The following is an 11,859-nucleotide window of genomic DNA, read 5'->3' as shown; positions in this document are numbered from 1 at the left end:
CATATTTTTTTTAATTAGCTCTTGTAACAGATTGGCCTTGCATAAATAATATAGGTATTCAACATATTTGACTACACTATTAGAATGCAAATTCTTAGAAGTAACTTTTATGATATTTCTTTAGAAAGTAAGATTTAATTAAAGAGACTTTCAAATCACACGAAAAAGCGTCAAAAGACCGAAAGATCAAATTCCTAAACGATTTAGACAGAACAGTATATTCTCGTAGATATTTGTCAACAACAGAGAATGGATGTCCACTTAACAAGAAAAAAAATGCTTTTACTTAAATCTTTTGTTTTTTTGTTGTTGTTTACCTTCACTTTTGGAAATGTTTCACTCATATTGGGACCCCACCTTATTCCACGACTCTAGACCACTATATAACGTGGTTGACCTTATAGTTCGCTTCACCATTGAAACAAATATGTTTATTTAAAATTAGAGGATCTTAATATGTGCAACGCCTCCAGAATGGGAGTCAAATTAAAAATGTGTCTAAAACAATGCAGTGTAAAATCCAGAATGTGTCAAAACTCTTGTAAGATCAAGATGTCCATGTACACCTGTAATTAATTGCATTTACCGCCATGTGCGGTAAATGCCAGTTATCGAAGAAGAATAGCCTAAGCGCGATAACTCCCCTGTCCTCAACCAAATTTCCAAAATAGCCCCAAGCCTTAAATGCGCTTGCGCACACATCCTCTTCGCTCGACGATTTTGATCAGACAGCATCAACAGAAAAATCACCTCCAAGTTGCAACCCATTACGTGGATTACTATATTGTACAGGTATCGTTCCACCGGTCATCGGTATGTATTAAACATCTAGTGAAGCATTGGAAGCGAATTGGGCGTTTCCCTTGCCTCAGCACTTAAGATGTCAGCAGATTTTGCTGGATCAATATTCATCAGCACCATCCGTTAATGGCGGCATGCCAAACGTTAAACAAAAGGGCTTTAACTCTACATATAATTTGATCATTCATAATTAGTAAACGATGTTAATAACTTACAATCTCAGATTCAAACAAACAAACAAAAAAAAAAAAAAAAAAAAAAAAAAAAAAAAACATTAATAGTAAAAATTTATAAATATAGAAGCAATTAATAATAATAATAATAAATTATGTATATGTTAAACACAAGTTACACAGTTGTTTGTTTTATAGAAACATGCTCCGTGCAAAAAGGACTATAAAGTCTCCATATGCCAGGCCCGGCCGAGCTCCAGCTGCCACCAAAAAGGCCAAAGCATCCAGGCCTCCAAGCACCGTGACTCAACCGAACCAGGTCACCACTGCTACAAGCACCGTGACTCAACCGAACCAGGTCACTCCTGATGCCATACCTCCAGCCTTATCAAACCAGCCTACAACTTCCTCAGGAATAGACATCCCTGACCCCTTAGAGTTTGAGGCATCGCCAACAATGCTTTCTACAGGTACTTCAGGCAGCACTAATACATTATCTAATTCAAGTGCAACAACACCAAATTCATTATGTAGCGTTTCAGACGCATTGGGCGTCCATGTCCCAGACAACCTGAGACAAAACATATATGATAATGCATTCATTCACTTGCATAAATTACTTCCTCTCAAACCAAATGACGAGCCCCAGCAACAGCTCGCATTTGTTGCTGGCGAATTAGTGCTAAAGGCTAAGCATAAAGAAATCAAAATAACTTCAATTGAAACATGGACAAATGCTTTCCTCATTTTCAGCAGCATTTACTTGACTAAGTTCCCTGAACACATTCAATCAATCCTTAAATACATTAACATCATACGCACTGCTGCACAGCGATCATCAAACTTAAACTGGCTCAATTATGACATACAGTTTAGACTAAAGCGCTCCAGGAACCATACTCTCGACTGGGGGTGTGTCGACGCAGAATTATGGCTCTTGTATGTGTCTCATGGCCACAACACTCTATCACAGCAAACCCCAAATTATACAACTAAATCGCCAAAATGCTTTGACTTCAATTACAAAGGCACATGCGGAAGACCATACTGCACTTATCAACATGCTTGCATTAAGTGCTCCAATAATCACCCACTCATAAACTGCCGCTGGCACAACAGTCAGGCATTTCGCACAGAAAACTTTCGCCCATCCCAAGCCGAACATCCCCGCCAGCCCCCAAGCAGATTTCAGAGTAGAGGGTTCCCCCCAAACTTTTTTCAACCAAGGCCTCTGGGACCTGGCCCCAACCCCAGTCAACGTTAACATCCTAAAATCAATGCTAAAAGACTACCCCTTGCAACATATTGCTCATGAATTAATCAATGGTTTTCAATATGGTTTCAACATTTGTTATTCGGGTATACGGGAATATCAAAAATCTAAAAACATGAAATCTGCACAAACAAATTCACAGCAGCTCCAAGAAAAAATTGATCAAGAGGTTAAATTAGGTAGAGTAGCTGGGCCGTTCAAGAATATCCCCATGTCAAATATCAAGTGTAGCCCAATAGGCATTGTTCCCAAAAAGCAAGGGGGGTGGCGTATGATTTGTAACTTATCTGCACCAGAGGGAAATAGTGTTAATGACTTTATAGACCCAGATCTCTGCACCGTTCATTATACATCATTTGACTCGACAGTAAGAATGATAAAAGAACTAGGCAAGGGAGCTTTGTTGGGGAAAAAAGACATTTCTAGTGCATTCAGACTCCTTCCTATTCGCCCCGAGGATTTTTCCTTGCTTGGTTTTTATTTTAACAACTATTATTTCGATAAGTGCCTCCCATTCGGTTGCTCTATAGCATGTGCTACATTTGAAAAATTTGCAACAGCCCTCCATTGGATTGTTCAAGTTCGAGCCAATATTGACACATTAGTACACTACCTTGATGATTTCCTTTTTGCAGGCCCTGCAAACACCCTTGTGTGCAAAAACCTCATGCAAATATTTGACATAACTTGTGAAACGCTCGGCGTTCCTCTGTCAGAGGAAAAAACTGAAGGTCCTACAACTTGTTTAACATTTCTAGGGTTAGGGATTAATACCATCACCCAAACTATATTTGTCCCTAAAGATAAAGTCGACGCCCTTAAAGCCCAACTTCAAAACGTTGCCTCGCGTCGCAAAATTACTCTTAAAGAAATGCAATCATTAGTTGGATCTTTGGCATTTATTTCTAAGGCAATACCTGCAGGGAGAGCCTTTTGTAGGCGATTTTATGACAGCCTATCACAGGGATACAAACAACACCATTATATCACTATCTCAAGGGCACTTCGCGAAGATGTAGATATATGGCTCGAGTTCCTGTCCGACTTTAATGGCACAACTGTATTCCCAGATATTCACTGGTCAGATAAAGACACTATTCACATATCCTCTGATAGCTCTGGTTCACTTGGGTGTGGGGTCATATTTGGTACACAATGGTCCTACCTACAATGGCCCACAGAATGGTCACAACACGATTGTAGAGATCTGACTTATCTGGAGCTAGTCCCAGTCGCCCTTGCAATATACATATGGGGCCACAAACTACAAGGCAGAAAAATAATCTTGCATATTGATAACATGGCTGTTGTCGAGATAATCAACCAAAAAACATCAAAGTCACCAAGAGTTATGTCCCTCCTCAGGCCTTTTCTTTATAAAATATTAAAATACAATATCCAAGTCCGCTGCGAACATGTACCAGGTCATTCTAATTCTATAGCTGATGCCATATCTCGTTTTCAGTGGCAAAAGTTCAGGAAGCTGGCCCCCATGCAGACTATTATCCCTGCCAAGTTCCTCTGGAATTCTGGAACCATTTGAGCAGGAAGTAGAACAACTACTCTCAGCATCAGTCTCTCATAACACTCAAGAAATATACCAGAAAGGTCTTGACTCATTTGCACAATTTAGAAAAAAATTTAACTTAACAGAAGTATGGCCCCCTCCCATAGACCAATTAATTAACTATATTGCTTACCTATCCTCAAAGGGGACAACATACTCTACAGCCAAAACCTACCTAGCTGGCTTAAGCTTCAACATAAAACTTGGTAATTTCCCAGACCCATGCCAATTTTTCATAGTTAAGAAAATGCTAAATGGCTTTAAACAACTAAAACATAGAAAAGATTCAAGAAGCCCGATAACATTTCCCCTATTAGTCAAGTTAATAGACTCGCTGCAACATGTGTGTCGCAATTATTATGAAAAATTACTGTTCTCCTCAGCATATGGGCTCGCATTCTTTGCTTTACTTCGAGTTGGTGAAATAACCACCACTAGGGCAAATACCCACACTTCCCCATTATCAATAGAAAATGTATCAATATCCCAATCATCCATTCAGGTCACTTTAGGGAAAACTAAAACAGATCAGCATGGCAAGGGCACAACAATGCACATTAACAGTACAAAGCACAATCAAGTCCTATTCCACAACATTCTAGAGTACGCGACCCATAGACCATCACAAACTCAAACATCACAGTTTCTGTGCCACATGGATGGCTCACCCTTGACTTACTATCAATTCAATCAAATACTAAAGAAAGCTCTATCATTCCTCAAACTTGATATATCAACATTCAAATCCCATTCATTTCGCATAGGGGCTGCAACTTCATTGTATATGCAAGGTACTCCAGAGCAAGAAATCAAAACCATGGGTAGATGGAAATCCAACGCTTTTAAGTCATATGTTCGCCCTAATACTGTAGTCTTGTAGATAGTCAGTCTTACTAACTGTAAGCTAAGTTTGCAGGAACTCGCTGCAAAGTATGGATTGTTGGATCTTCCATCATCAGACGAGCTGAAGATTACTGCACACGTTCACCAATTGGCCAAAACTTGTCTCTGGAGCACTTAAACATAGATGTAACCTGGTCCGGATCTGGGGGACTAAAATGGGAGCAACTTGATCAACACATTGCTAGTTTGTTAAATCGCCATAATGAAATCATTCCTCAAGTTCTAATAGTTCACTGTGGTGGCAACAGTATTGGCATTCAGTCCCTTAAAAAATTACAAATAGCCATGAAATCATTATTAGCCTCCATTCATAGAAAATTACCAAACACTCTTCTTGTATGGTCAAACATACTTCCTCGCAAATACTGGCGTTACATGATTTCGAGCGAAGCTGCAGAGAAATCTAGAAAAAGAATCAATAATTCCATTGGTTGCTTTGTTGTGCAAAAGTTAAATGGGGCCCTCATTCGTTACCCAGATATTAGAATTGATCAGCCCAAATTATTCCTCGATTGTGTTCATTTATCAGATCTTGGAAATTCTATTTTTACAACTACAATTCAAACGGCATTGTCCAAGTTTCTGACTTCCAGTCAAAAGGTTTTCCCCACACTCCCATAAAACACAGTATCTGTGCATGGCTTGTAAAAGAAACACCTTCACACCATCCCATATTCATGATAGTAGTCGCAATTGCACTGAGTTGCATTGCATCCTTCCCTCTCCCCTCCCCCCAGTCATGCTGATTGATGCTTTGATATGTTGTGTTATATTGCTTTGCCACATTATTCATTGATGATACCCTGCATATTGTTTTTGTATTGCTTTGAGAATCATTGCGTTGCATAAGACATGATGTCTTGTTTGCCAAATTGTCCGCCACTTGTTGGCGGATGGATTGCTGTCTCGAAATTCGTGCACAGCAATCCACTTGGCAGAATTTTGCAACAAGCCATCGCTGGCAACTTCTGTTTACCCTCCAGGGTTGTCAGCACCATATGGCTCCGTTTCTGCAAACCGTAGGCGCCAAATGCCAGATTGAGGATCGGCGCTTACTCATTGACACTTGCAATAATACTTGATCATTGTCCATTGTTTGATACCATTGATTTATTATGTAATAACCTATCTTAAACAAAATAAAGCCATGACAGATACTGCCATTCTGAATTGCTTATTCTTTCGAGATAATTGCATTTACCGCCATGTGCGGTAAATGCCAGTTATCGAAGAAGAATAGCCTAAGCGCGATAACTCCCCTGTCCTCAACCAAATTTCCAAAATAGCCCCAAGCCTTAAATGCGCTTGCGCACACATCCTCTTCGCTCGACGATTTTGATTACCCACCCGCCCCCACCATTTTATGTAGATTAATATTCCTCATCTAATTCACACAGTTTTTTCCTTTACACCGATCATCCATAAAACTTGTTTACATATACCAGTCATCCATAAAAACTGCTTACATATATACATCACCCTATTCAGTTACGTACGCGGATATGCATACATATAGTATTTTTATCATAGGTATGTTAGGGCATAAATATTGTGCATTCAATTATTATTAGTTTTCTCCTGTGTTTCTGCTGTTATCATTTCCGATTCCAGCGCAACATCGTCCCTCGTCATGGCTTTAGAGATCCTTCCAGGCTGCAATCCATGCCGACGAACTACAGAATTTTGCAACAAGCCATCGCTGGCAACTTCTGTTTACCCTCCAGGGTTGTCAGCACCATATGGCTCCGTTTCTGCAAACCGTAGGCGCCAAATGCCAGATTGAGGATCGGCGCTTACTCATTGACACTTGCAATAATACTTGATCATTGTCCATTGTTTGATACCATTGATTTATTATGTAATAACCTATCTTAAACAAAATAAAGCCATGACAGATACTGCCATTCTGAATTGCTTATTCTTTCGAGATAATTAGAATAATTCACACCTTTAAACAAAAGTGAAATAACAATAATAAGGGGTGGGATTTTATTCATGCTTTTAAAAAATCCAACATGAAAGGAGATGATTAAGAAACAGTGATCAAACGGCGTTAGAATATTGAAGTTTGTAAAGGAGGTGTAAATATTTTTCTATTCCTATCCTGTTTTATTCTCGGAGTAAAAAAGAGACACCGTGACGCACTAACGGGAAAATTGGCAAACGTCGAATTTTTGTCTGACCCATGTAAATTTTATTCAGTTCCTAAAAGTATATGGTTTCAAAAATTACAGGTTTCAGAACCTAAGAAATCTATTTTATTGGAGAAAAGTAAAAGTAAAAATAATTTCAGTATGCCCTATGACGAAAATATTCCGTTTACTTCGAATTCTTTCTACCTATTTTACGCATGCACAGAAAAGTTGAATAACTTACCATAGCTACCATGGTCTCAATTACCCAGGAATTAATATATGAAGACCAAAAATTTTCATACAATCTTCAAAAAAGTTGTTAGAACATTTTATCACCTTTGCATGCTCCAGCTGAATGTCGTTTAAAAGTTTGAGATAAAAATAAAAGTGGCGTGACCTTGACATACACGAAAACAACGAAACGCTAGATACAACCTTTGTTTTTCAAGCACTTTAGTTGTGCAGTTCTAGACAGTGCAGTTTAATTGTCATATCTTCGCTATATACTACGATGGCCGATATCAGCCTGTACATATTTCGACTGCTATTGAAATTTGTACATCTAGAATGTACATTGACATGTATATTTTGCAATGACAGTGCACACTTCGTGTTCTTAACTTTTTTCTGTGCATGTACATTTTGCAATGACATTGCACACTTTATGCTCTTAACTTTTGTCTGTACATGTACAAAATGACAAAAAGGCAAATGTCAAAACGTGAGCGGTTGAAACACATTTGCATCTGATTACAACTCCTGGTCGGCGAAAAACGATTAAATATGAATTAAATTAGACAAGGCACTGAGAAGATTAGTTTTGCGATAAAAAGGATGAGAAATATTAAAAGAAAATGTAAACATTCTTGTGAACATTAAAACTAATGATAAAATTTGTCTCCTTTTACTGAAAAGAATGAAATTCCAATAGATTAAAATCACCTTCCACAAACATTTCTTGTACAATGAATTGCCCCCATCCAACCCAGAAAATGATGACTATATAGTTTACACTCCAGGCACGTAGCATCGTTTTTGAAAGTGGGGGGGCCAACCATTTTTCCTTACAATCCTTGATATCACTATACTATAGTAAAAAGTGGGGGGGGCAACCATCCTTTCAATGAACATTTACTATAGTAAAGGTAATGTTGGGGGAAAAACTTTTTCAAAGCCAACTTACTATCACTTCCCAATTTTTTCCCTACAATCCTTGATATCACTATACTATAGTAAAAAGTGGGGGGCCAACCATCCTTTCAATGAACATTTACTATAGTAAAGGTAATGTTGGGGGAAAAAAGTGGGGGGGGGGGGGCTAGGCCCCCCCTGCCCCCCCCCCCCCCCCCCGGTTGCTACGTCCCTGCACTCCTTTTTGATCAAAAGTAAAGGGAAGTTGCAAAGGACATTTTATAATCGAGTAAGAGTTTAACCATAATATAACGTAAGATTAATTTGTGACCTCAAATGTAACCTTTCACCATCATTTGAAAAACTGTAACATTGCGTTTCATAAAGTATTCAGTAATTAACCATAACACAATACTTTCTTGAAAAAACAAAAGGTCTTAAGTGTTTTCGACTTTGCTACCCTTAAAACATCTTACAGGTGTATACTACGTCTACGTCCCAGCCCCGAATTGTGTTATCATTGCTGGCATAGTGTTTTACAAAACAAATCTTGTTTTGATATTAATTGTTCAACTTTCCCCCGTTGTACACTTTTATTCATATTTAATGGTTTTTCGCCGACCAGGAATTGTAATTAAGAGCATATGCGTTTCAACCGCTCACGTTTTGACATTTGCCTTTTTGCCATTTTGTACATGTACAGACAAAAATTAAGAGCACAAAGTGTGCACTGTCATTGCAAAATGTACATGTACAGAAAAAAGTTAAGAACACGAAGTGTGCACTGTCATTGCAAAATGTACATGTCAATGTACATTTTAGATGTACAAATTTCAAAAGCAGTCGGAATTTGTACAGGCTGATATCGGCCATCGTAATATACTCATAATTTTCAGAAGTCTTTCTCTGTATGCTACAGATATATTAAAAGAAACACATGATTTAACTTTAACAGTTATTTTAAAAATCTTTTATTTTAATTTACAAAATATGGATTTTAGATCACCATTTGTTGATATCTGAAAAATCATTATATTCGAAAAATCTGTAAAGAATTCAACAAGAAATTATATGCAATATAAAATCATTTTTAATGCTTGAAAATACAAAAAGATCAAATATAAATATCGAACAAAATATTCTATTTTATGTAAGGGGAGAAATTTATCTTCTTAATTAGTGCAACTGTATGATTTTCAAATCGAGTTTTAAAATTAAAAAAATCTCAATCTCAAATCTTTATGATTTCAATGATACAAATTATTTCTTTAGTCAATTTTATAAGATGATTTGGATAAAAAATTGTTGATCTTGTCACTCTTTTCAACCTTCTTATGTAATGTCTATTACATAAAAACTACCTTTCTTACTTGTTGAAGAAAACAGTGCAAACTTTTACAAGTTTCTTGACCCTTACAGCTGGCAACACCTACGTAGACGAATAAATACCGAATGAACTTTTCTTTTAAAAATTACAACAAATAATGACTCAAGTGTTAAAATTTACAATTTAAAAGCAATGAACACCCACATACCAATGTTCAATATATTAAATTTTTCTAACTGTCAATTTGTGAGTCTGTGCAGTTTCCGATTTATATTTGTATGTAATTTTTTGTATTTCACACCAAGGTGTAATTTGAATTAATTTGATATTCTACAAGTTCGGTGTACATTTTGAATTTGTGACCCTGTCTGCCTGGTATCTATTATTTCTTAATAACTTACGACTTTTCGACTTGATACACAACCATTCCCCACGATAAATTAAAGCGCAGGTTCTCAAATAATTAATAGCTGCTTTTTCTATAAAAATGGAACTCGAAAATTTACTTTACATTTCATTGGTCACTTGCAAAACTATTTTGTTAAAAAACATTCTGATTGTACAAACAAGAACTCTAAAGTTGACATCAGAAAAAAAAATTGAGTTTCTAATTGACAATATCAATGTTGTTTTTGGAGACCAGGTCTTCCAACAATCTATTGGAATTCCCATGGGTACCAATTGCACCCCATTATAAGCAGACCTATTTTTGTATTCATATGAAGCAAAATTTGTCCAAAATCTTATGCGTGAAAAGACGAAATCACTTGCTGTGGGATTCAACTCAACATTTTGATATATCGACGGCGTATTGTCAATTAACAATGGTAATTTCCATTCTTATTTCTATACGATATATCCTGCTGAGCTTGAGATAAAAGATACCACAGAGTCTGACACATTTATTTCAAAGATGTTAATGGTATTTTAACAACCAGGCTCTATGATAAACATGATGGCTGAAACTTTTCTGTCGCCAACTTCCTTTACTTATGCAGCACCTTCCTCGCCTGAATATGGAGTTTATATATCTCAGTTGATTTGATACGCAAGAGCATGCTCTACGTTTGAAAAATTTCTAAAACGAATAAAATTACTGACAAAAAAGTTCATGAAACAAGAATATAAGCAGTCTCATTTAAAGTCATCATTTCATAAGTTCTATGGTCGATACAATGACCTTGTCAGCAGATACAATTTATCACTGAGTCAAATGCTGACTGACGTTTTTCATACTAAATGTTAGTCCATTAGTTATACACTGAATGGACAAAGGATTTTCTGTTATTTCCCGATCATGACAATGAGCACACGGCGGGTGTGACCGGTCGACAGGGGATGCTCACTCTTCCATGGCACCTGATCCAACCTCTGATGTTTTCGAAGTCCGTGTTTGCTGTGCTAGTATTTCTTATTGTTTTATGCACTTTTGATCTTGAATACTGTTCGTTCTCTCCATATGATTCTTCTTAAATTCACTTTATTACACATGTATGCTCGTCTAGGTAAGACAACATGAAGATTCTACAGTTAATGTCACGTGTTAAAAAATAAGGTTTTTATTCTTCTTCATATTTAAAAAAAATGTATCTGGAAAGAAAGTGCCTTAAAAATGTAGAAAACATTTTAAAAAGCATAATAAATAAATAAATATTCCAAAGAACTATTTTTCAAGTCTTTAAAAATCACTGGTTATTATCGATTTGTTTAAGTATGACTTGATGTACTTGATATTTTATTTTTCAAGTAATTTTCTAAAAATCACCTGCAAATGGCGTTTATATCTCCCAGCTTTTTCGACACACAACAGCCTGCTCTGAGTACTTTAAATTGAGAGAGACTACTAACTTTATACCACTGGGATTTCTTTTTTTTTTCTTCTTCTTCTTTTTTTTTTATTCACACAATATACAGCATTATAAAAACATTTCAACAGAAACAGAAAATGATGTGTTTTTTTTTTGATTTAAGAGAGAGAGAGAGATAGCAGGAGAGAGAGAGAGAGAGAGAGAGAGAGAGAGAGAGAGAGAGAGAGAGAGAGGGAGGGGGAAAGCAACAAAGAGAGAGAAAGAGAGAGAGAGTGTGTGTGTGTGTGTGTGTAAAGTTTCAGGTTAAGAGAATAGCAGATTCCACCTGTTCCACTGGGTATCAAACTTTTCCTTTTTACCATTCTTATAAGAAATAAATTTTTGAGTTTCATAATAAAATTTCATTTGTGATATTGCATTTTGTACATTAATAGGTCTCTTTCTGCACCTTGCAGTATAAATATAATATTTAAGCCAAAGAAGAATAGCATTTTGAATGTCAGTATTTCCATCAATAAATCCTAAAATAAAAGATTTCTTAGTAACATTTATCATTAGACCAGTTTTATCTTCCAACAAACGCACAAATTCTATAAAAAAATTGTGTATTATCGCATTCCCATAGAAGGTGTTCTATTGTTTCATCCTCAGTATGACAAAAACTGCATAATTTACAGTCATTTTTTTTAAATTTTGAATAAAAATGAATTTGTTGCTAAGATTTTGTTAGCCACTGGGATT

At 36.5% G+C, this 11,859-nt stretch overlaps 1 protein-coding gene across 2 annotated transcripts; it reads left to right on the top strand.

The window, feature by feature from the left end:
• Positions 1-577: 577 nt before the first annotated feature.
• Positions 578-6,621, top strand: LOC134244294 (uncharacterized). Of its 2 annotated transcripts, none has more exons than XM_062726557.1 (2): positions 578-1,444; positions 6,329-6,621. In XM_062726557.1, the coding sequence occupies exons 1-2, from the start codon at positions 1,177-1,179 to the stop codon at positions 6,355-6,357; spliced, it is 297 nt and encodes a 98-aa protein (XP_062582541.1). In that variant the 5' UTR covers positions 578-1,176; the 3' UTR covers positions 6,358-6,621. The 2 variants fall into 2 exon arrangements, with proteins under 2 accessions (XP_062582541.1, XP_062582540.1); XM_062726556.1 differs by lacking the exon at positions 6,329-6,621 and adding an exon at positions 3,713-4,259.
• Positions 6,622-11,859: the final 5,238 nt, after the last annotated feature.

The sequence above is a fragment of the Saccostrea cucullata genome, unplaced genomic scaffold, assembly GCF_032062105.1.
Source record: "Saccostrea cucullata isolate Sc308-1 unplaced genomic scaffold, CSIRO_AGI_Scuc_v1 ctg277, whole genome shotgun sequence".
Classification (NCBI taxonomy): domain Eukaryota; kingdom Metazoa; phylum Mollusca; class Bivalvia; order Ostreida; family Ostreidae; genus Saccostrea; species Saccostrea cuccullata.
This window is presented reverse-complemented; position numbering and strand designations above follow the sequence as displayed.

Excerpts from the sequence above, each read along its gene's own strand:
- LOC134244294 (XM_062726556.1), top strand. The coding sequence starts at position 1,177 with ATGCTCCGTGCAAAAAGGACTATAAAGTCTCCATATGCCAGGCCCGGC. Across the intron at positions 1,445-3,712 it reads GCCAACAATGCTTTCTACAG|TGGCAAAAGTTCAGGAAGCT; the intron begins GTACTTCAGGCA and ends TCTCGTTTTCAG.